We start from the raw sequence: 23,267 nt of genomic DNA, 5'->3' as shown, positions 1-23,267 counted from the left end.
GGTTACAATTGTACAGGCAATGGTTGTCAAGTAAAAACACATCATATAACATGTGCAATTTTGAACTATAACATAACCAAACTTTTTGGTTCTCCATGATATTTTTGAGTATTCCGGAATTTTTATTATTTTTAATTAAACCTAAATAAAACAATAATTCATCCATTACAAAAGAAGGTGCAACAAGTGTAAAAATGTCAGTGGTAAGTTTGCACAAATCCCGAACTTTACGAGTTCAGCAGTTTAAAGTCCATTTTGGAGTTCTTATATCATAATAAAGGCATTTTACCTACATCCATCTCATAGGGCAAATGACTCTAATTTGTTTTTTGCTAGCAAATATTTCTTTGAAATTTTAATTGTAATTATGAACAATCAAAGGCAGTATGGTTCATATCTCTCCTTTCATCTTTTAGAAAGCAAAAGTATCAAAAGCAAAGCGCAACAATCAAAAAAAGAATAAGTTGATTAAACAGGGAGTCATCAAAAAAGGTCTTAAAAAAATAAGAAAACCACAAGTTCACAACAAAGTTGCAAAAAAGGCACCTCAACAATGTGATGCCTCAGAAGAAGAAAGTGATCATGGGGAAGATATGCTTCAAATGGTTGAAGAAGAAGATCTTGATTTTCTAAAACAAGCCATTACCAATAGAAGTTATGGGATTTTAAATAAAGTAAAGTATTCTGGGTAAGTATTTATGTGGAAAAGGGGCCATAAGAGAAAACAATTGAAATTCAGTCGCCAGCAAGCCATATCATTGGCTAAACCAAAAAAGAAGAAGCATGATAATGATGAAACTTTAGAGAATGAATATGAGAATCAAATTGAGGACACCAGTGTCAAAAGGATCAGGGCTTTACTACCAGTTAAAACCCAAAAGGGGTTGGTGCATCAGGAAATTGTTGAAGAAATTGTAGAAGACAGTGAACCAATTAAAAAAGGAACAGTATTTGAAACTCCACAAAATGTTGATGAAGAAGAAGAAGATAGTGAGGAAGGAGACTTCAGTCTTCATGAAACTGACATAGATCTCTCAAAACCTATTTCGGTTACCCAGCTTTTAGCCACTAGAAATGAAACATTAAGGCAGAAAAAAATCCATATAGGAACATTAAGCTCAGGACTACTAGAAAATCCTGAAGAAAAAGTAACAAACCTCAGAACATTACTTAACCTAATGGATGATGAAACTCCAGAAGTGTTCTTCACAGTACGGAAGTTAGTCATAATGTCTTTGTTGGAGGTTTTTAAAGACATACTTCCTGACTTTGAAATAAAGAGTATTAATCTTGATGGTGTAAAGCTGAAGAAAGATACCTTAAAGCTTCAAAAATATGAAGAAAATTTGCTGCTGTACTACAAGAAGTTCCTACAAAAGCTGGAGAAATACTGCTTTTGGTTGGTTAAAAAGAAAGGGGATTCTAGGAAAATTTCTGAGGTGAGGTAGGTTTTTCTTGACAATGTTGCAATAGCTCTTAATTTGCTTGTAACCATAGGAAGAAGTAAAATTATCTGAATTATCCATCCAAGCAATGGCAGAGCTTTTATCTGCCCATCCATATTTCAACTACGCCCAAAACATTGCCCAAGTGGTAGTTCCATTTTTGAATAATCCCCGAAAAAACGTCCGGGATTTAGTTAAAGGCTTTGTTTGTAATGTATTTCGGGAAGATAAAAAGGAGGAAATCACCTTAAAGGTGGGTTTAATTGATTTGTTAATTAGGATCCATCAGAGAGAGATGATTTAATTATTTCAGATTTTACGGCTTATAAACAGTTATCTAAAAACACATGCACAAAATGTGAACCCTGAAATGTTGGAGGTTTTGCTGGTTTTGAATTTAAAAGATGTCAATTTAGATGCTGAAAAGGAACAGGATGTTAAAAATAAGAAACTGCAAGCTAAGAAAGGCAGGCTTTTGCAATTATCTAAAAGGGAGAGAAAGGTGAGTTTATTTCTGTGAGTTTTGTGATATTGTTTGAATTGAATTTGTGGGGAAATAGAGGAAAAAGAAGCTGCAAGAACTAGAAAAGGAAATGTTAGAGACGAGGGCGGAAGAAAGTCGAATAGTCAAGCAACAAAACCAAACAGAAATTATGAAAATAATTTTCAATATCTACTTTCGCATTTTGAAGAACTCAGAAAATAGGAAAATGTTAAGTGTATGTTTAGAGGGGCTGACTAAGTATATTTCTATTACTTAAACACTTCTAAAAATTATAAGTCTTGTTTTTTAGATTTGCACACTGTATAAATTTAGAATACTATGTGGATATAGTAAATGTTCTAAGTCATTTACTGAAACAAGATTGGTTGGGATATAGGGAGCAATTGCACTGTATACAGACAATTTTCATTATGTTGAGTGGGCAAGGAGAAGCCATCAACATTGACCCAACAAGGTAAGAGATGAGTATGAATTATAGGGCTTCTCCTTCGAAACCAAACAATTTGTTCACATTGCAGGTTTTACGTTAATTTGTACCGAGACCTTTTAACAACACATTCGGGTAAAACCCATAAAAACTCCATCATTGTCTTGAAAACATTAATTGATGCCCTCATCAAAAGAAGGAAAAAGATTACCAATAAAAGGACCATTAACTTTGTGAAGAAGCTTGCGACTTTTAGTTTGCAGCTCTTACACAACGGGTATTTTGTCAAATCATCGGAATTCCGACTTTTTTCTTTATAAAAGATTTGCAGCTCCTTAGGATGTTTAGGGTTGATCAAAACTTTAATGCAACTGAATCGCTCTATAGACATATTACTGGACCTGGATAGTTCGGGTGGTGAAGGGAAATTTCAGCCGGAAATCGAAGATCCCGAATACGCCAATGCCTCAAATTCTGCCCTTTTTGAAACAGTTTTATTGTCCAGGCACTATCATCCAGTTGTAAGGAAAATTTCCAGAAACATTGCAAGTGGGGTGCCCGCTACTGGAGACGGTAGTTTGCCTCTGGAATATGGAAAGCTGTATGTCTTTTTTGAATTGTTTGAATTGTTGTTTTTGTTAATAAGATTTTTCAGGACAGTGGAGCAGCTTTATGCGGATTTTGATATGTCCCAAATGGCTTTCAATCCTCCAGTGCCGGTTTTGAAAAGCACCAACCCGAAAGCTCGGTCCAAGAAGAGGAATTTCGCCGATTTGGCATTTGAGAAAGAATGCCGCGATTTTTTGAAAGTTATGAAAAGTCCTGGTCCTTTCTGGATATCACTTAAAATCAATTAGTTTCGATTGTTATTATTCGAAGGTTGATATTTTTGTATTAATAAAGATTATTAAAAACGTATACGTGTGTCTTTAAGATATGACGTGGTTTTAAAAAGGCGTTTTAATTTAGAAAAAGAAGAAATTAGTGGATAATTTAGTTTAAATTTTGCCGCCACCGACTTTGGTAAATCCTTATTGGTTAAATAAACTAATCGTCAAAAGATTGAAAAATTGTCAAATTTCATTGGTTTATAGTAATGAAAGTCGAAAAACGCTCCAACAAAACAATATCGGGAGAAACAATTGAAAGTCAGCAATTACTATTTTGTTTTCAAAAAATCTACTCCTCTTTTCCGTAGTAAAACTCGCCAAAAATGGATAAAATAAAATCAAATTACAACCGTGTAGCCCTTCAAAGAGTGGACTTAAAGAACTTGAACACAAATCTAACAAATGTGATCGTGATAGGTATCATAATAGGCAAGCAGCGCCCCAATATATTTGTCTCGCAGACCTCTGAAAGCGGTCCCATTACAAAGGCCGTTTGGAACTTTACCATCAGGGACTCGATGCAGCATTACATTAATGTTAGTTACTGGGGCAGCGCCGAGCAAATATTGGAAGCCAACGATAAATTCCGCACTGGAAGTGTGGTTGAAATCGTCAATCCTCAGATTATTGTTCGAAAGTTGGAAGATAAAAGTGAGTATTTTCGTCCTATGGTAACGTCTCCTTACAAACTGTCTCTAAACGAGAGATCTGCTATTGTGTCTCATTCTGATGGAACGCAGAGATTTAAAGAGCTGCTGCATATCTCCACCAAACCCACTGCAATGTTTGTACCTCTACATGATATCCTCACTAGAGGTCAAAGTATTAAGTATGCTGATGTACTTGGGGCAGTCAGAGGGTTAAACTCCATTAGAACTGTCAACACAAAGAACAACCAGACCATACAGGTTCGGGATGTTGAGGTTTTTGATTACTCTGCTCCAAGTTTCAAGATAAGCATATGGGAACCAGACATAATCACGCGATCTGAAGCATGGAAGCCTAGAACAACTATCTTGTTTCTGGCAGATTTGAAGATAGAGTGGTCGGAGTTTCACAAAGCCTATATAGGGCAAACATCGGGCCGCACTATAGTCACTGAAAACCCCGCAATGAGCAAAGAAACAAAGGAGTTGTATGAATATGCGCAAGTAGCTCCAATTGAAACGTTCGACATTGTTGAGCAATTTGTGGCTTCTCTGCCTGCAGGCAGCATAGCAGTAGACGAAGTTGTTACTGTCAATCAATTACACCATCGCATCAACAGGTGTCTGACAAACAAGCAAACCGGGAACTCCTCATTCACAGTGGTACTCTTTGCCTTTGTGACTCAGCTGGATTTGGATGGCCTTATTCGCCCTTACGTGGTCAAATGTGGTTACTGCAAGGTTCTCATCAACCAAGTTACGTGCGAGAACCCGGATTGCCGGGCTGTTTTTGATAACGATCTGGCAGAACAAGAGCTTGCTTTCAATGTTAACATCTCCCTGTCTGACCATACGGGAACTTTGAAGAAGTGCAAATTAGGCGGGCCGACAGCAGAGGAGGTTTTGAAATGTTCACCTAAACAGTTTGCCTCCATGTCTGAGGAAGAGAAGTGTAACTTAAAATGGTTGTACTTGCTGGAGCAGTGCAAGGTTCATGTGGCTGTTATTTTCGCCCTTAGCCAGACTCCCATTGTTTCAGTTTTACATGTGGAGCGAGCAAATCCTGTGGAAGTTTCTAGGAAGCTACCGGTTTACTAGACTATGTTGAATAAATTTTGTCTATCAATGTATCAAGGATTTTTTGCAGATGTTGAGTACTGTTGCTTAAGGAAATAACGATAAAGAGGCAAAATTTGAGACCGAATTATATTCAGGCTGGACAAATATCGACATAAAACTACTTTATTAGTTACTCTGAACAAATAATTTATTAAGTAACAACATAATTTTCATTTCTTAGGTGTAGGCCAATTTCCGGGCTAGATACAAGTGACCGTTTGCACAATTTTTGTCCTCTTGGCACGTCTTCGAAAATACAAAATTGTACTGATTCTATCCATCGTTATTGTATTCTACTTGAGAGTAATTGGCCATACATATTGTTACGTCATAGCCTCTCTCAGTTAATTTGAGGAATAGAGGATGGGAAAATTTCATCTAAAGCCCTTCTTCACTGCAGACATGTAGATTATAAAATCTTATTCATTAATAATCAATGTATGGGCTACTAACGTTCACAGAATTTGTAGACGTCTCTAAATTACCTAAACCTTTGATTTATTTTTTCTGGATCTCATATCAGGTCGATCTAAACTGATTTTGAATGGGACATTCTTCGAGGGAATTTGAAACTATGTATTTGGTATTATCTTTGTGTTAGATTCAGGTTACCGGTATAAACAAACTGGTCATTTGCCTGATAAAAATGGGATTTTATCATGATAAAAAGCAGGTTTTTATTAATGTCAGGAACACTTTAGTTGGCTGTCAATTGACTTGATTGGATGAAAATCTAACATTTTTACAGATGAATGCATTTGTTATTAAAAACATTATTGTACTTCTTTAAAAACCACTCACATCTGTATAATTAATAAATCTTAAACTTTCAGAATATAAAAAACTATTCTACTGGGTCCTCATCAAAAGTAAGACTACACTGTTTCATGTAATTTTTAAGTGTGTCCAACATCTTCCTTCACCATTTCCTTGACATAAGGAAAACCAAAATAATAAGATTTAGCAATTTTTCAAGACTGAGCAAATGCAACAGCCCAGTCTTGATAATATTGCGGCACCTTACAATTAGCAAAAACAAACTGTTCTTTAAGTGACACAGTTTCTTGAGGACTGGATTCTCCAAATGGTGACACTCATGTAGAATTATCTTGCCAATATATTTACAATCCTTAGGGTGCTCAAAGTCTTGTAACATTAGCAAGCTGCCTTTGGCAGCAATCTCTTGAAGCCTTTCTAGGATTTCTTCTTTGAGCAAGTTATTGTAGTCTGCTTCATAGTTCACATTATGGATCCACTTCCACTGGGCACAAATCCAATAAGGGACAAACAGTTTCACTTAAAATACTACATTGAACTATGAGTTCATCTTTTGGAATAAGGAGCCGTAAGGAACAACAATGGAGATGATGTTTTTACAAGTTTGCAGATTGCTGATTATTTTGATTAGTGTCTAAAAGGAAAATGAGTAGGTTGCGGGGGGCTATTTTCATGTAAGGGTTTCTCCTTTTGTGACCTGAAATTTCAAACTTTGAGCAATTCTATTAATATATTGGGAAAAGGCGCTTACACAGGCTTCCAAATAGTCAATTTTCCTTTCCAGTGTGGTTAGTTTCTCGTTGAGAACAGCCAGTTTTGATCGGCAGGAGAGATCTGGAAAAGAACTGTTTTGACTTTGTCCTTCAAGAGGACAAGTTAGTTTGTTCATGTTTACCAAACGAATTCAGGAAATCTGTGATTTTCTTGATGCTAATCGTTATTATTTCGACGTATTCTCTGTTGACCCAATCCTGTTGAATTTGTTTTTGGACGCCCTCGCCTCTACCTGCTGGTGCAGCCATTTTCTGAGTTAAATATGCCTCAGATTATTGTAGATAGTTCTAAAGTAGGTTGACTTAATAAACAAGCTTTTTTTAACTTTGGGGCTGAATATTTTGGTCAAGACTTGAAAAGGGTGTGATAGTGTGATGCATATACGAATTTTTAAATTAAAAATTTGTTGCCATTGGGAAATATAAATTATAGCACCATTGGGGACGTCGAGAGTCGAGGTGACATGACGTTACTGGTACAAGAGCGAGTAGTGTAAAATTGAGAACTTCCACGGGGAATTTAGGGGTACGGTCAGTTCTTGCTTTTTCATCAATAATTTCTAGAATTTAGAGTTCATTAATATGGAAATAGTTGTTACTGTTTATTTCATGTCGCAGTGTTTTTGTTAAAAATATTCAATGATACTTAAGAAAACGAAGATTGTTATAAGAACAGTTAGGTAGGGAATTTATAGGGAAATTTTTTGTGAATAGTAGGGATGTTGTAGGGACATTTTGAACTTCCTGTCGTAAAAAGTTCCTGATTACTATAACTGCTTGTTTTCCAAATTCCGGTTTTTAGCGCTTGTTTCTTTTATTTTATAGTTTTCAATCGAACTGTTTAAATTTTCGTTAATTGATTTAAATATGGCCTTCATTCTTCATATGAAATTATGAAACACTGACCTTTAAGTTTTGGTAAGTTTTTGATTGACCCTCAGAATGGGAACTTCTGTTTTGGAGCAAAGTTGCTACTTGAACTCTTCACGTGGGAAATTGTTGATTTTGTGGTAAATAAAGTATTATAGTAAGAAATGATAAAATTAAAATAGCCTGAACTTGAAAATGTTTATTTCATTGAAACAAAAAAAAGCACAAAAGTTCCCAAATCTATCTAGAACAATATCCCAGGAATGCCTTTTTGTTTCTTCAAATCTTCAGTAGTTAATGAGTTTCCCATTAAAAACATGCCAATGGGGCCGTCCTACTCACTACATTTCCTGAGTGATTATCCTGTCATGCACATCTCTGTACATCACAAACTTATCAAAAATTGCCCCTCATGCATCAAATACTTGACAAAAACAGGCATGGGACTATCAGTATACTAATCTGCATGAAAGTAGCTCTGCATTCATCCCTGTGCCCTAACCCAACAACCAGCCTCACTGCCCTTATTTGAGCAGAATCTACCCTCCAAAGTTGCTTTATCAAAAGAGCTTAAGTGCAAAAATGCAAAATAAGCAGCCCTGAGTATATTACTTAACATATGATTACTGAAATTCTTAAAAATGAAATACCCCTCTCTAGTTTACTATATAGGGCAGAAACATGTTTGCCCCACTGCAACACTGGATTGAAGACCACCCTGAACTGTTTAAGATTATCTATAATGTTCTTCAGGTGCTGTAAGACAAATACAATTTTTTTAGTCTTGTTTTGATAAAATGAAAGTTTGCTTGCACAATACTAGGTCTTTAATCTGTTCTGTGCCTCAGTGGAGAATAGGTCCCAGAATAGAACCCTGGGAGACTATTTGCTATATGGGGAGTTCTTCACCAACCTTGAGGCATTAGATTTTTAGAGCTTTAATAGAATATTTTTTATGGCTTTTAAGGTTTTTTGATCAACACCTTTGATTACCAGCTTTTAGACAATATGAAGGCTCTTCTGGTTAAAATGGATCAAAAGCCCACTTATCCAGTGGGCCGTGTGAATGGAGCAAAGGTACCAATCTATAATCGTGATGATTTTGTCTCATCTAGTGACGAAGATGATTATCCTGACAATAATCAGCTTTATGAAGAGGAATTTGTAAAAGAAGAGATGGAAAAGTATGCATATCAACCTACCTCACAAAGTAGTGGAGGATTTGGTGATGATGTGGTAAGTATTGACTAAATTTTTTAACCAACCTAGTGAGAAACTCTGTCATTAGAGTGCAATAGGTGATTTGTACCATGTGAACAGTATTGTCCCAGATGGGAAATCTGAACCCGCCGAGGTATATCAAAAGTACAACTTTAAACTCAAAAGTGGTGTGAAATCTGAGTTACCCATTGATTCATTCAAAAGTCAAATTTTATCTAGGATAGAACTCAATCAGGTTATTGTTATTGAGGGTCCCACTGGCTGTGGTAAATTTTCTTGTTCAAAGCATTTCAGTGCAGTCACTATAAGAATTTTAGGTAAGACCACTCAAGTGCCTCAGATGGTAATGGATGACTTAAGGGAGAAAAATGAATATTGCAACATTGTGGTGACTCAACCTCGAAAAATTGCCACTATTAATGTTGCCAAAAGAGTGTGTGAAGAACGGGGATGGGCATTGGGGACTGTGTGTGGTTATCAGGTGGGCTTGGAAAAAAGAGTCTCAAGAGATCAAGTGATTACTTACATGACCCTGGGGGTGCTCCTTCAAAAAATCATCCGCGCAAAGTCCCTAAGGGAGTACACTCATATTATTATCGATGAGGTTCATGAACGTAATCAAGAACTGGATTTTCTGTTATTGATAGTTAGGAAGTTTTTGTTTACCAATTCGCCCCATGTTAAGGTTAGAATTAATTTTATGAGCACTGGATTTATTACTAACAAGACTGTTGTAGGTCATATTAATGTCCGCCACTATCAATGCAGACGAATTTGCTTTTTATTTCCGCAAACATGCGGTTGGTCATTTGATTTCCGCCCCAATCATTAAAGTAAATAAGATCTCGCAGTACAGCAAAGTAATTTTTTATTTGGACCAAATGTCTTCAGTTACGGAAGTATGTTTTGTGGTGATAAGTTCTATTGGTGGGAGGAGACATAGTCAATTTTGCAGATGCCTAGATTCGACATAAGGAAACCGGAGATTTCTGAACAGGTCTGGAACGCGTTTCTTTTTCTCGTCAAGGTATTTGATAAGCTAGACAGGGCAAATGTCGGCATGGGAAGTCAAGCGACACACGGGAGTGTCTTGGTTTTTTTGCCTGGCATAAACGAGATTGAGGATGCGCATAATTTGCTTATAAAAGCTGAAAGACAGGAAATGACTGGTGCGAACAGGTAGGTGACTAAGCAATTTTACTTTTTTTCTTTCATAAAAGATTTGACTTTGCACTTTAAGCTCTGATTCTGGGACTGCATCACAAGCTGTAAACAGACTTAAGTGGGACATTATTCCACTACATTCGTCCCTACCCAACGATGAACAAGCGCAAGCCTTTTTTCCTCCTAAACCGGGCCATAGAAAAATTATTTTATCCACAAATATAGCGGAGAGCTCGGTAACTGTGCCAGATTCTTGCTATGGTAAATTTCGTTTTTCCTTTAAATTATTGTAAATTCAATTATATTTTAAAAATGGTCATTTTCCCAATTGAATCAAAAAATTATTGATAGTACAATTTTCTTCTAAAATTATTTTTAGTAATCGACTTCTGTCTCACCAAAGTGATGACTGTGGACCCATTAACAAAGTATATGAGCTTGAAGATAGAATGGGCCTCTCATGTCAATTGCAACCAACGAGCTGGCAGAGTAGGAAGAACATGTGACGGCAGAATTTACCGATTGGTCACCGAGAGTTTTTATACTGTATGTCGCCCATCTTAACCTCTAGAATTTTTTGAAAAAAAAAATGTTTCCAATATTAACATTTTCAAAATATTCTAGTTTGTGATCATCATATCAATCTGTTTCTTTCGTTTGGTTAGAAGTTTTATGTAAATATTATTTCCAAATTAAATAATGCAGGAAGAAATGGAGAAAATGCTTATGCCAGAAATTCTAAGAGCTCCCCTAGAGAGGATGGTTCTTCAGGCAAAAATGTTAGAGCTGCAGGAGTCGCCTGCACAAATTTTGGCTCTTGCTTTGAAGCCCCCCAATTTGAAGAACATAGAGGTGACAGTTTGGCAGCTGAAAGAAGTGGGTTTGAGTTAACGGTCTAGAAAGACTGAATGTAGAAAACAATTGCTAGTATTGCATTAAAAGTGAGGTATTTTTTAACCGGAAATCGTCATGAACTAGTCCTTATGGCGTCATTTTGTCGTCAGAGGTGGTTGACACAATTAGTTCATGTAAGACGTAAGAGGTTACATTAACGTAATTTCCTCCCATTTTCCCGCCATGAATTAAAGTTTTATTTTGCAAAACAGAGGCCTCAAAACTATTTAAAAAAACTATGACATATTCAATCCTTCTAGATCGTTGATTTGAGTATTTTGTTTTGGGGATTCATTTAATTAGGTTTTTGGGTGAATATAGATAGGGGGGTTGTTGAAGACTTGTCATGGTTTGATGTCTAATTCGGATGGAGATATCACCTTCTTAGGGAAAGTTATGGCGAACTTGCCCATTGACGTACACCTCTCTAAAATGATCGTGTTAGGGCAGTTTTTCAGCTGTTTGGAGGAAACTATTATTATTGGTGAGTCATATAACGTTGCAAGCATTTTATGATGTATTTGATAAAATTGGAGACGATTTTGATTAATAAATTAATTTCTCCCCACCAACCACTTTAAGATCGCTTATTACAATCGATTCGTTCTTATAGTTGTACTGGTCTTAAATCATTTCTAACAATGGTTTCTTTATATAGCTAAAGGTCCTAAAACTAGAAGGTGCCACAATTTTCTTGCAAACGTGCAAACATTAACGTAAACAAACATACGAGCGATACATAAAAAGAAGCAATGAATCACTCGACCGAAAATGCCAGGTTGAATCCTTTTTTGCCAATTTTTTTATCTGCGAAGGTCGTATATCAGTCGTAACTGTATAATATATGGTGTATTAGAGAGTGTTGCCATTATCTGAGAAATTTTCAATTTTTGAAGATGCGTACTTTGCGTAAGAAAGGAAAAAACTGCACCGAAATATAATATTAATTTTAACACTGGTTATTTCAATTATTTTTCATCTCTTCAGGACAAAACTGAAAATAGATAATGCTTTTTTTGTTGTCATTGTGCTCTGAATTTTTAATTTCTAAATACATTTCTGGTACAAAATCTGCCAGAGAAGGTGTTACGTATTAAATTATTTTCAAAAATACAGTGTGTGTTTTAAGAAGGAATTCGACAAAAAAAATCAAGATTATTGCAAAGATCTTTGTGATCTGCAAAAATTTAGAAGTAGATGTATCAAATTTATTTTCTTTTGAAAACATCGATATCCGGTTACACTTATACTATTTTGATGGTTGTTAATATGTCCATTTCGTCAATATTTACAGGTAAAATAAGATTTTTTTATTGGCTCCACTTTCAGCCGCTGGATGCTCGATCCAAAACATCTTCTCCGTTCCATTCCAAAAGCGAATGGATGCGTACAGGAAAGTCTTGCTTTGGGCAGATGGATCGTGCAGCGATCTTATAGCACTACTGAATTTATACTCGGTTAGTATTATACATTTTTTTTCTGGATAGAAAAATTATACACTGGGTGTTTCTAGAAAGTGGTTGGATTACAATAGATCTAAAGCATTGTAGTTCAGGTTAGTTTAGGTTCTCGCCGTTTGCAGTAGTAAAAACTGTTAGGAAAAATATGCTGTCAACTTGTATTGCATCATTATGTAAACGAATTTTGTGTTTTTTTTTGTGGTGGAACATATAATGCACAAAAAAAAAGCAATTTAACAGTCGAGGGCACTTTTGCTATTTTGTCATTTATATGAGATTAATTTTTTTCTGCAGGTGTGGCAACGTCTTAACCGTGAAAACGCCTTCGCCTCCAAATCCCAGGAATCCGACTGGTGTCGCAGGAATTTGGTCAACTTGAAGGGTTTAAGGGAATGGCATCTCCTGGTGACAGAAATTAAGCAACGACTAGAATGGATGCAAATCAAAGACACCGTGGGTCCGGGCAAGGTGGTTTTGTCCAACATAGAAAAACCTACAGTGTTAAAGGTTATTTTGTAGTTTAGTGATAGAGAAAAAGAATCTTTTGTGTCATTATTTTAACTAACAAGTCCCTTTAATACATTTATATTTCTTTAGGTGGTAATGGCCGGTGCCTTCTATCCAAATTATTTTATCAAATCGAAGGAATTCAATCAAACAACCGAGAGAGATGCCGTAAAAACCTTAGGGGGGCGCAATCCTTATTGCACTGTTTATTTGACAGGTATATCTTGTCATTATCACAAAGTTTTATTTGTGTCGTTATTGTTGTATGTGTATTTTTATTATTGGATACAGGCCTGGATCCCAGGCAGCCGGGACAGATCTACGTACGACAGATAAAACGCATGATCCGAGATCGGGATAACGAGACAGACGTTCAGATAGGATTTGACGGAAGCATGTAAATTACACGTTTTTCTTTTGGTGATTCAAGTTTATAGGAAACATTTTCAGGAAAGTGTATGTTGAATTTAAAAATGCATTGGACCCGATTATGGTCAATGTAGATGGCTTCACTCGACTGGCAAACATCACGGAACGCATTCCCACTCAAATTTACGAAATGATTCGAAAAAGACAGCTTAAATACGATTTCGATTTGAGGCTATTACCGTGAGTGTTGTCATGGTTTCTTTAGTGCATTTGTTATAATTTTAGTACCTTTAAGTATGGACAAGGCGTGGCAATTCGCCGAGAAGCACGGATCCAGAACCAATCGCGGTTTACCGCTTGAAAACATTGTCACTAGCACACCGTCCTCTACAATAAACTGCTTTTCAGCGGTTGATTATAGCGTTATTCCGACCGCCAGCACTCAATTCATCCAAGTTCAGGTTTCGCATGTAAGTATGATTTCAATAATTCCAAATCAAATATTGAAACTATCCTGAAATTGTAGTTTTTGACCTCAAGAATGTTGATTTTAATTTATTAGTAATTTAAGAGACACCTGGTTGTTTAATTTTTAAGAAACAATGAATTGTGTTGTGCTAATTTACTAGAAGTTTTATTCATTAGCCTGTGGATGCCGGACATTTTTGGGCCCAAAATGCCGACGATCGAACCATTGAATTATTGCAGAAAATCGATGAAGCCTTGAATAAACAGGTGTTGCGGCAAGTGGAGGAACAACCCAAAGTTGGAAAAATTTACGTAGCAAAATTCAAGAACGATGGGCTGTTTTATAGGTGTAGATTAACTGCCACTGCGGGAAGATACAACCAAGTACGTGGTCATTTCTTTACACATTAGTTTCTCAAGTGTATTAATCTACAATTGTGTGAAGAATACCACTATAATCTTTCTCTTTTGTGGTGATTAGGTTCTCTTCATCGATTACGGAAACTATCAGAGAGTCGACATTAATAACTTATACCATTTACCTCAACGTCCTCAATGTTTTACCCCAGCACTGGCCTTTGAATGCGTCATGCATGGAATAAGGCCGCCTTGCAAAGATCAGGGTAATTGGAACGAACATGTCAACGAGCTTTTCAAAAAATGGACATTAGGCATTGTGTTATTTGGTGAAGTAAGACCCTTTTCTTGAACCTACTGTTTACTTCCGGAACGTTGAACGTTTCTAAATTTGAATTTAAACAGGTATATTCAGTGGTTAACGACGTTATTGAACTTACGATTTACCGAACAGCTGTCAAAGAAAAATCCTTGAATAAGTACATGATAGACGGCCACCACGCCAAACCCGCAGCTCCTAGCTTCCTTTCAAAGGTAATAAGCAACGTTAAAACACAGTTTTTTCTGCAATGTTTACTGTAATATTGGTTAATGATTTCTTAGCAAGACCATGAAAGGCGCCTCATTATTCAATCCTCCACGGATCCCTTGAAAGGCGAGGCCCGAATGGATGTAGATAAGATTGTTAATTATAGGGATTTCGCGGATCCCCAGGTGAGCCAAGACGATTGTATAATGACGCGATTGAAAGGACCCTTCAGTCCGTTGGAAGCGAAACTCTTTGGGTGCACGACGACGGGGGGGTGGAAGAGTGTCGATGTGGAAGGATCGTCGGTCAATGCAGTTTTGTTGGATACCGAACCGGAAAGTTTACACGCCAGGTACAATGGTTGAAAGTTTCTATAGTTTTTGTTGCTTGGAAAAGGTTATTCTTCGAAGTGGCAGTAGCCCCCTGCTTATATGATCACCCAGCTTATTTTTCGGTTACATCTACTACATGTACCATGAAAGGTGTCTACTACTGCGAACTTCTTAGTGTTTTGCCAATCAAATGATTATATAGAGATTTCATAAAGTTATTTTACATTATTAACTTTCCTCATTAATTCAGAAAAAAACCCATTTATCTCAGGTTATTAGTGGCCGCTTATGTAGGCCAAACATCCGAAGGCAGCCGGCTGAAACTGAGGCAGACCACTTTAATGCCGAACCTGCCAGGCTTGCCGATGCTGATGGCCGCTTTGTTTTGCCCCACCATGGAGCCGAAACCTACAGGTAAATGAAGATAATCATTTTTCATTAATTTAAATTTTTGCGAATGGTAGCGGATAACACGTTGGTGGCGGCAATTCTTTGCGGCCTTGGTTACAATGAGGCTACCCTCAAACCACTTTTCCCGTTACACGACATGCTCATTCGCCTTGATACTGAGCTGCGAATGGAGGAATTGGAGATGGTACTTTTCGAACCTTTCTGACTTTAAAACTCTGATATATATTAAAATTTACAGATTAATCGGGTGCGCTATTTAATGAACAACGCCCTGAAAGTGATGGGCGAGATGGAGCAGAGCCAATCGACGCAAAACCAGCTCCTGTCCGTTCAAATCAAGTTAAAGGAGCACCTTTTCCGGTATGAAAAAGCGTATTAAATTGTCGGAATATATTAATAATGATTCTCAGGTTGATAAATCTCGAACGGTTGCCAATAAACCGCCAAAATGTGTTTCCTCGGACCACGACATGGGGCCGGGACCAAGATGTGAGCCTGTTGACACCTAACATGGCCAACGAGGACCAGGATATTTGGGCTCTTTTAGGGTTCATCAAGATCATCCAACTGAGCAACTACGAGAGGGAGATCGTCAAGAATTTGGAGGACATCGAAAATATGCTTTACGAGTAAGAAATTATTGTTTTTTTTTACTCAAAATCCTTATTTCTTGTTTCTTTTTTAAGCGTGAAGCCATTTGAGGAATTGCGTTGCCTCTTGTGCGAGGAGAATATTTACCTTTTGTCTAGGCTGCGCTTGCATATAATTAATGATGAGCATAAAAGTAAGGTGGACCTATTCAAGTACAATTTAGAGCTCTCCGAAGATGATGAAGACCAGGAGTAAAGTAGACATCTTGTTTTATTATTATTCTTGTAAGTTTTATTAAGTGTGTTGTTTCTTTTATATTATATCCTTAATTTCTAGTGTTTATATTTTCATGTAGAGAGAATATTTTTTAGTTGTATTTCTTACGTTGATACCTGTCAATATGACCAAAAATAGGTTAGTTTGAGACGTTCATGTGGCTGTTCCGTAAACATTTTATGATGCTTACATGTAATTAAAGATTTTAAGGTTTATTTTATTGTACATGCTAAAGTAAAAGTATTTCGGTTAATAAACTTTTTGAAATATAGAGTTTTTATTTTCTACATATTTATTATAATACTTTAAAGGACATTTACCCAACCTTGGCGTTTACACTTTTTTTTACTTGTGTTTGCTACACACGCCTAGTTGCCGCCACAGAAAAAAAATGCATTTTTTTCGTGAAAAAGGATTTAAAAAATTAATGGGCATATCGATCATCAATAAAAACATATTTTTAGGCAATAAAGAAAATTTTGTGCTAAAAATCTAGGCAAGCAATTACATATGTATGTTTAAACTGCGCCATGACTACCTTAGTCCTAGATCTCATGCAATTGACAAAAAATTATGTCAAGAGCACTTTGATGTACAGACAATTCGTGTTAGAGACGAGCGGATTTTATTGAAAATTATATAGAGCAAGGAACCATATAAAATTAAAGTCAAATATCATTTGTTCAAAGGTCGTTACACCTAGAAAAAAAATCCTTCAAGGTAGATATAAAAAATCCACCCCCTTGCCCTATATCCACACACTTATACAATCTCTTCCATTTCGCGCGCATCAACCCCTGCTCTCGCGCCCCTATCGTCGATATCCTACACTGCGTTTCTAGGTGTATTCTGCGGCCTAAATGTTCAATGTTTACATACTTTTTAACGTGATTTTACTCACCCCATACCGAAAACTAATCATTTACAGTATTGAACGTCGAGAGTGTTCTTCGCCGGTGCCAAAAAACGACGCTGGTTTCGCAAAAAAGGTGAGCTTTTCTTTACTTGTGATGTGTAGGTGAAGGAGTGGAAAATCCATGGGTGTAGTTAAATTTTTAATACTTAATATAATTGCATCGTTTAGCTATAGAATTCAGGAGCAAGTTTTGGTATCACAAGAAAGATGAAAATCGAATTTAGGATGAATGAAATTAAATAAGAATAGCTCCACTTTTTCTGGCTAAAATGGAGAATGAACCATATACTCACTCTTTTCGGGTATTTCTCCTCATAGAACAGACTTAAAATAGTGTTTTTTGTGTTATTTGAAAGTCCTTAAGTCAAAACAAAATTCCTTCTACCTTAAGGGTTAATTTAATTCAAAATTAATGACTCACGAAATAAAAGCACCCTCTGATCCTAGGTAGCAAATCCCGCCTTAATTTCTGAAGCCGTAACGCAGGATAAGGATATTATTTTCTGTCTTATAAGAGTCTAATTAAGGGCAAGTCTTTAATTAAATGTCTCCACTAATGATTGGGGAAGGGTGATTAAATGGAAATAAACGAGGTGGGTGCACCATTTATCTTGACGTCCCTGAAATCGCGTGGATTATCACACTTTAATTTGAATTTTATCATCGTTCAAAAAAATGAAGCTAAAATGGGAATTCTCTGCAGCAAACTTAATATAGGAAACTTAACACGAATGCTTTCTCGCCTTCACCTCCGATTTCCTTTATATCGACCGCTCATAGTATAAAGGTTTTATCACATATCTAACGTGTCATACATTACATCGCCTTAATAATCTCTTTGTTTCAGATTTTAAGGTCTATTAGGGATGAGGGTTGTTGTCTGTGGGTCATACTAAGCCGCCACCCTGGCGCCTTTCAAGATCAAATTTAGTAGGATGTCAAAGTCGAATTCTTTAAATAGAAGGTATAAATAATACTCCAAACATCTCATTATCTTTCCTAATGTTTAATATAATATAGTAATTCGACTGAGACTGAACATGAGCTGGATATTAAAGACCCCACAGCATCCTCGATCCGGGAAGGTAAAATTAAAAAAGTATGGAAGAATGATGTTTGAGAGGATGGTTTTTAGATATAAACGAGACAGCGACAATCGAAGAAGATGATTACAACGCAGATGTAAGTTCCACAAATTCGAATACAAACTCGAACGATACCGAAAACCTCGTTAACGATGACGATGGTGGAGGTGGGAGAGAGGTAATACCATCGAGTCCTCCCCCTTCATACGAATTCGTATTGGAAGAGGTGGGCAATATTTGGTAATGACGTTAACAAAGCTTTTCAAGGGCTTGAATTCATTAATTAAACGGGTTAAGTGGGTTCGAATCTAAAGGTTTGGTTTCGCATATATTGCTGCGTTTTTGAAAATGCTTCTTATGGTATGGTTTTTAAATTGGGTGTTGAAGAGAAGTTTAATTCTAGAATCGCCTAAAACAGCAAGGAAGTGTTCAATCTCAATCTCCATCTACTCCACCTCAAGCTCAGGAGATTATGCACAAATCGAGCAAAGAATTCTACAAGTAAGTACTTTTTAACAATCGCTTGATAAAATACTGCATTTTGAGCGAGTGAAAATAATTAGCTGGCTAGCTATAAGAGCACTTAGAGCATTTAATTCTGTAAAGTAAGCTTGGAATTGGCTCAAAAATTGTAGAAATAATTGATCTTCCAGATTAGCCAGGACAATGTTCCTTCACCATATTGTCAACATTACCAGTAATTCTGCTTATTTTACCTTTTCCGTTTCATATTGTAATTAATAATCAGTAATGTGCCAAACTGCTCTCACCAATTCATTATGCTCTCAAAATTTGTAATAATTTTTTTTTCTTAATTTGAATCACAAGTTTTCGTGGCTGTGCTGTGAAGATAATGAATCACATGTTTTGTTGTGGTGATATCGAGATTCTTTCCTGCATCAGCGTGTCAACGTTCATGTTATTAGGGCTGTAGCTAAACAATTCGGCATTACCTGCAAGATGTCCGATCACTGCCGCTGCTACGACTGTCAAAGCCATTATTTTGACTGCGAGTACGAGCAAAATGAACAGGAAAAAACGGATGGAGGCTTAGGGGCTGGAACCCCCGTATTTCTGCATGAGGTCATGCACGGAAGCGCCTGCAATATCTTGTAATAATTGTGTAATAAATTGTTTTTCTTGATGTTTTAAGCTTGCAGGCATGGGCGTGCGCAATATATCTTTTTGGTACGCCCCTGCATGCATTATAGTATCCACGCCACTGACTGATAGATACTTTTTATTGTAAAATAATCTTCTTTGATTCATAAAAAATGAGAAATTATTGCATTATATTATTATCGGTGTCTATTTCTATACTTACAAATTGTACATAGATATGGCGGATGTTTTTAATGAAACTTGTAACATATGAAATTGCGCTTTCTCAAAGATCTCACAAAACTTGTTGATGAGTCGGGTAACGTGAATTTTATACGACTGAAAGCTAAAGGCAGTTTTAGCACCTTTTTGTTAGTATTTTTCAGTGTAAAGAAAACTCAGTGAGAGCTTTTAAGGCATAAGATTGTATTTTGACCTAAGAGATAGTGCAACTGGAATTAGTTGCGATGGGAGTAGAAACGATTTCGTTTCAGCGTAACAATATAATCTGTATTAACTTTTACTTGGCTCTAACTTAGGTATAGGACTAAGTAATGTAATCTACCAGAGGGAAGGATAGCTCCCTCTTTCACTGAAGCCCATAGAAATATGGAACTATATGAAATTTTGACAGAAATCTTATCTCTGGGTATTATACTCGTAGATCATAGATTTTAGGAACGACTGTAAGAATTATATATTTAACTGAGACGCACCAAATTATTATACCCTGACCTGAGCACCTATATTTTATATATTACGAATACTATCCTAAATGTGTGATATATTTATTTGTGGAATCCTATACAAAATTATGAATAAATGAGTATGATAGACCAAATCGCATTTTTTTTACGTATTTCATACGTTCGCCAATTTGTCCTGATATTGTGTAGGTACTTTAAAAAAAAACTCTCAAAATTATTGAGCATAGAATATAATATTTAATATTTACAACAATGTAAATTCAGTTTTGAGCACAGATAAAAATTTGTTTACTTTACTAGTAACGGATTATCACTGGTATATAGCAGCTTTAATGTTTGATTTCTCTTTGAAACACTTTGGACAAACCATGAAACATTGATAAAAAAACACAATAAAATGTGTATTTAATTACTATATGCTTAGACTAATGTTTAATAACAATAATTGGCTAACGATAGAGAGCAAAATACAAAAATAGAAAGCCTTTACGTATACATAAAAACAAGAAAAGGATAAAGGTTTTTTCAAGCAAAGTCCCACCCTGTATATTTCGATATTATAAGAGTCCAGTGGCAATATTGTTTACTGTTAGTATTGTGCCCCGTATCAACAACAATAAAGTAAATTTATATCACATAAATATATGCACGTGCAAATTATTTCCTATAGTAAATGTGCTATATACACACACTTTTAAAATAATCTATTTAGACGATTCTCCTGCAAAATTAGCTTAATTACAATAATAGTCGTATATCTATAGGGTTGAAATATTTCAATTAGACATCATGGGGATGGTTTATGGAATAATAATTAGAAGCTGATGAGTTTTTGGGGCAATGATAAGATTTGATTAGTACATATTTAAAATTTACAAAATACGTCTTTCAAAATGGTCTTAACATAACTTAAAATATGCAGCCAAACATATATAAGTTTGATGTACAGCGCGTTCAGCAATGTATCAAGTCACAGAAATTGTAACGTTACTGTGGATGCAAACTTAGTTGTTTTGGTGAACGTTCTATACAAGTTAGTTAAGTGTTCGGGAAAGGCTTAATATTTGAAAGAACAAACACATTTTTAAAAAGGTTGAAATTTCAAAAATTGAAAAAATTCTTAAAAATCAGAAATTTTGAAAAATGAATAATACTAGGCAACTTAACACAAATAGTGCTTTACATTTTCAGACGTATTAAGCCGTTCCCCAACTTCCCCATCCTCTGTTTTATTCAGCGGATGAATGAATACATTTTTAGACCAAATTCTTCGCAATTCCGCCCCTGCTTCGCTATTGGATGGAACAAGACGAGGTGTGATCCACACTCAGCAGCTGGCCATACTCATTTCCCGTGGTCGGGAAATCAATTTCCTCTTCAAAGTCGAAGTAGTGACACTGAAAAATACAGGTGCATTAGCTCCTTCATTCGGGCTTTCACGGAAATTAGGCGATTTGCTGCTCCGAATTTAGGGGCGCAAATTGGATGACGTCGTGGTTCCCGTCTAGAAAGTGCGAAATTTCCAAACTAATTGGCTCCGCTGATTCGACTCCTTTTTTTGGGGGTGAAACCGCATCGTTCCAATTAGCCGCGTGCATCTATCCACGGTATCGGAAAGCGGAGGCTTTTAAGCTAATACGAACCGCAATTCCAGACCGGAACGCCATTTTTAAGCCTGTCAATTGTAGTCCAGTCGTTGCCAAACATAACGTTCGACCCCCCGTTAATCAAATGCAAATTCGAATTTGGCCTACATTTTGACTGTTTCGGGGGGTGGAAGATTAATGGGGTTGTATTTTTCTTTGTCGACGTTCAAACGAGCCTGGAAGGCACTATTCAGGGAACAACACCTGCTGTCATTCAGCTTGAGCCATCCTGTAGGCAACATTAAAATAATCGCTATTTAACAACAATAAAACCTCAAGGGTTAAATTTAATTTTACACAGTTTTTTCAACTCAACTGAGAAATATTTTCTTTTAATTAATCCAGAAATTAACGAGAACGCAGCCCTCTGCCCTTTTAAGTAATTTCTTTTCATTTAATGGAAATTTTTCGTCGTAGAATTATTGCCTCCATTATATTTCATTACGAAGTATTATTGTTTCCTCTTTCCTCATTCCGCTCCGGAAGAGCCCGGATTTACCGGGGAGATAACCGGAAAAATAATGACCAAAACCGGATTTTCTATGATTGACCTCAGAGGTGGACTCTGATATTTTACTAGTAAATTTTAGGATTAAATACCAAGAGATATTTAAAGATTTACTTGGGATTTCATCAGGTGAGCGAGTGGCCTTCACTTCATTGAATAATTATATGTACACAAGTCACAAAGTGAAAAAGCCTCGGATAACCCGAATTGACCTTAAAGAAAGTGCAGACGCTCTTGATATTTCAAAGGAAAATTTAGGGATTAAATATCAGTAGATCCTTAAGAGCTTCTCTGGAATTTTATTAAGTTTCCAAGTAATCTGAACGTAACTTTATCTACATAAAATTTCCTTACCTTTAAGAATTGCGGATATTCTTCATATTTAACAAGCAAATTTATTCAATAAATACCAAACAAATTATTTAGTGAAGTTTGATTTTCTTAATTACGCATGCGCTCCCAGTCTTTTCCTCACCTGACATTCTATACATCTACAATCATCAGTCTGTGAGCAACTAAGTCCTAAGATGGCGGCTGCTTCCTCATAGAGGTCCATACTCTTGCCGCCCTCCATCATGGTCGATGACGTAGAAGGGCTGTCCATTGACGTGTGATGGGCGCTGGACGAAGGCGTCACGGCGCCGACGCACTTATCGGTGCCACCTTTGGGGTTGCTATTGCTCTCGTGCGGTAAATTTGATTGTCCGTTCGGGTTTTGAATTGTAGTTAGAAACTACGTTATTGATGGTTAGTTAAAAGTTTCGTTAGACTCGAAATAACTCACCTCTAGATTTTGATTGAATTTCTGTTTTAACTTGGTGTTGGGTTTGTATTTCAACATTTCCCTGCCCGCCGGAGAAACGAATAGGTTCTCTAAATTGCTTTCCTGGAAATGAAAGGGAGCGTTAGTGAAAAGTTGCCAGTTGTATTGAGGTGTTTGTTTGGTTGGAATTAGTTTCGGAAAAAACTGGAAATGTGATTGGAAAGTTGCAGTCACAGCGCATTGGTGTTCGAGACACCTTTATTCCACTTTTAAAAGGCTATAAATAACAAACTTTAAGAAGAACCTCTTTAGGCCAACAGCATTTAACCGGAACTAGGCGGGTGTATCCTATTTATCGCGTTCCCATGCAAAACTTGTTCGAAAAAGTTTTATCTCGTTTTAAGTTGAACCCTTAAACTTCAGCGTAAAGTTTTATGGATTAGTTTGTTAAAAAGGGCCATTCTAAGTTCCTCGCGAAGAGCAGATGTTTTCTCCTTATTTCGGCTCAT

General features: G+C 36.4%; 6 protein-coding genes across 9 annotated transcripts in view; 4 read left to right on the top strand and 2 right to left on the bottom strand.

The window, feature by feature from the left end:
* The first annotated feature begins 69 nt into the window (after positions 1-69).
* Noc3 (Nucleolar complex protein 3) lies at positions 70-3,291 on the top strand. Its single transcript, XM_066406910.1, has 10 exons — positions 70-203; positions 417-688; positions 740-1,439; positions 1,498-1,698; positions 1,759-1,947; positions 2,006-2,187; positions 2,240-2,404; positions 2,469-2,654; positions 2,709-2,978; positions 3,033-3,291. Exons 1-10 carry the CDS (start codon positions 195-197, stop codon positions 3,232-3,234), a joined length of 2,376 nt encoding a protein of 791 aa, XP_066263007.1. The 5' UTR covers positions 70-194; the 3' UTR covers positions 3,235-3,291.
* Positions 3,292-3,590: 299 nt separating this feature from the next.
* hdm (hold'em) lies at positions 3,591-5,027 on the top strand. Its single transcript, XM_066406445.1, has one exon. The coding sequence runs from the start codon at positions 3,591-3,593 to the stop codon at positions 5,010-5,012; it is 1,422 nt and encodes a 473-aa protein (XP_066262542.1). The 3' UTR covers positions 5,013-5,027.
* Positions 5,028-6,204: 1,177 nt separating this feature from the next.
* The window catches only part of HSPC300 (haematopoietic stem/progenitor cell protein 300), a 36,668-nt gene continuing 19,605 nt past the window's right edge, over positions 6,205-23,267 (bottom strand). Inside the window, exons 2-4 of one of the 2 annotated variants that reach the window (XM_066406947.1) lie at positions 6,706-6,885; positions 6,562-6,644; positions 6,205-6,507 (exon numbers count right to left, since the gene is read on the bottom strand). In XM_066406947.1, the coding sequence (XP_066263044.1) occupies positions 6,481-6,507; positions 6,562-6,644; positions 6,706-6,832 (237 nt within the window). In that variant the 5' untranslated portion in view covers positions 6,833-6,885 and the 3' untranslated portion in view covers positions 6,205-6,480. Of the gene's footprint in view, positions 6,508-6,561; positions 6,645-6,705; positions 7,018-23,267 lie in introns of those variants that run through there. The other variant, XM_066406945.1, reaches the window with a different exon arrangement.
* Positions 8,441-16,021, top strand: spn-E (spindle E). The gene is made up of 24 exons (XM_066406296.1): positions 8,441-8,689; positions 8,742-8,940; positions 8,992-9,359; positions 9,412-9,573; positions 9,630-9,853; positions 9,915-10,099; positions 10,218-10,384; positions 10,544-10,714; positions 11,054-11,216; positions 12,062-12,189; positions 12,487-12,699; positions 12,790-12,916; positions 12,991-13,096; positions 13,150-13,308; positions 13,364-13,538; positions 13,714-13,920; positions 14,018-14,227; positions 14,299-14,427; positions 14,497-14,774; positions 15,026-15,168; positions 15,219-15,349; positions 15,404-15,525; positions 15,576-15,794; positions 15,852-16,021. Exons 1-24 carry the CDS (start codon positions 8,462-8,464, stop codon positions 16,009-16,011), a joined length of 4,374 nt encoding a protein of 1,457 aa, XP_066262393.1. The 5' UTR covers positions 8,441-8,461; the 3' UTR covers positions 16,012-16,021.
* LOC136420141 (uncharacterized) lies at positions 16,854-19,699 on the top strand. 2 transcript variants are annotated; one of them, XM_066406944.1, is made up of 6 exons: positions 16,854-17,021; positions 17,796-17,912; positions 17,969-18,033; positions 18,084-18,211; positions 18,437-18,534; positions 18,960-19,699. In XM_066406944.1, the coding sequence occupies exons 2-6, from the start codon at positions 17,884-17,886 to the stop codon at positions 19,147-19,149; spliced, it is 510 nt and encodes a 169-aa protein (XP_066263041.1). In that variant the 5' UTR covers positions 16,854-17,021; positions 17,796-17,883; the 3' UTR covers positions 19,150-19,699. The 2 variants fall into 2 exon arrangements, with proteins under 2 accessions (XP_066263041.1, XP_066263040.1); XM_066406943.1 differs by having other exon boundaries at positions 18,084-18,259.
* Positions 20,056-23,267, bottom strand: part of LOC136420137 (uncharacterized) — a 36,463-nt gene continuing 33,251 nt past the window's right edge. For both annotated transcript variants that reach the window (XM_066406933.1, XM_066406934.1), the window contains exons 4-6: positions 22,780-22,881; positions 22,471-22,728; positions 20,056-21,238 (exon numbers count right to left, since the gene is read on the bottom strand). In XM_066406933.1, coding sequence (XP_066263030.1) covers positions 21,134-21,238; positions 22,471-22,728; positions 22,780-22,881 — 465 coding nt within the window. In that variant the 3' untranslated portion in view covers positions 20,056-21,133. The remainder of the gene's footprint in view (positions 21,239-22,470; positions 22,729-22,779; positions 22,882-23,267) is intronic.

This window comes from Euwallacea similis, chromosome 3 (genome assembly GCF_039881205.1).
Source record: "Euwallacea similis isolate ESF13 chromosome 3, ESF131.1, whole genome shotgun sequence".
NCBI lineage: Eukaryota > Metazoa > Arthropoda > Insecta > Coleoptera > Curculionidae > Euwallacea > Euwallacea similis.
Note: the sequence above shows the minus strand (reverse complement) of the source record. Positions and strands in the feature narration are given on the sequence as shown.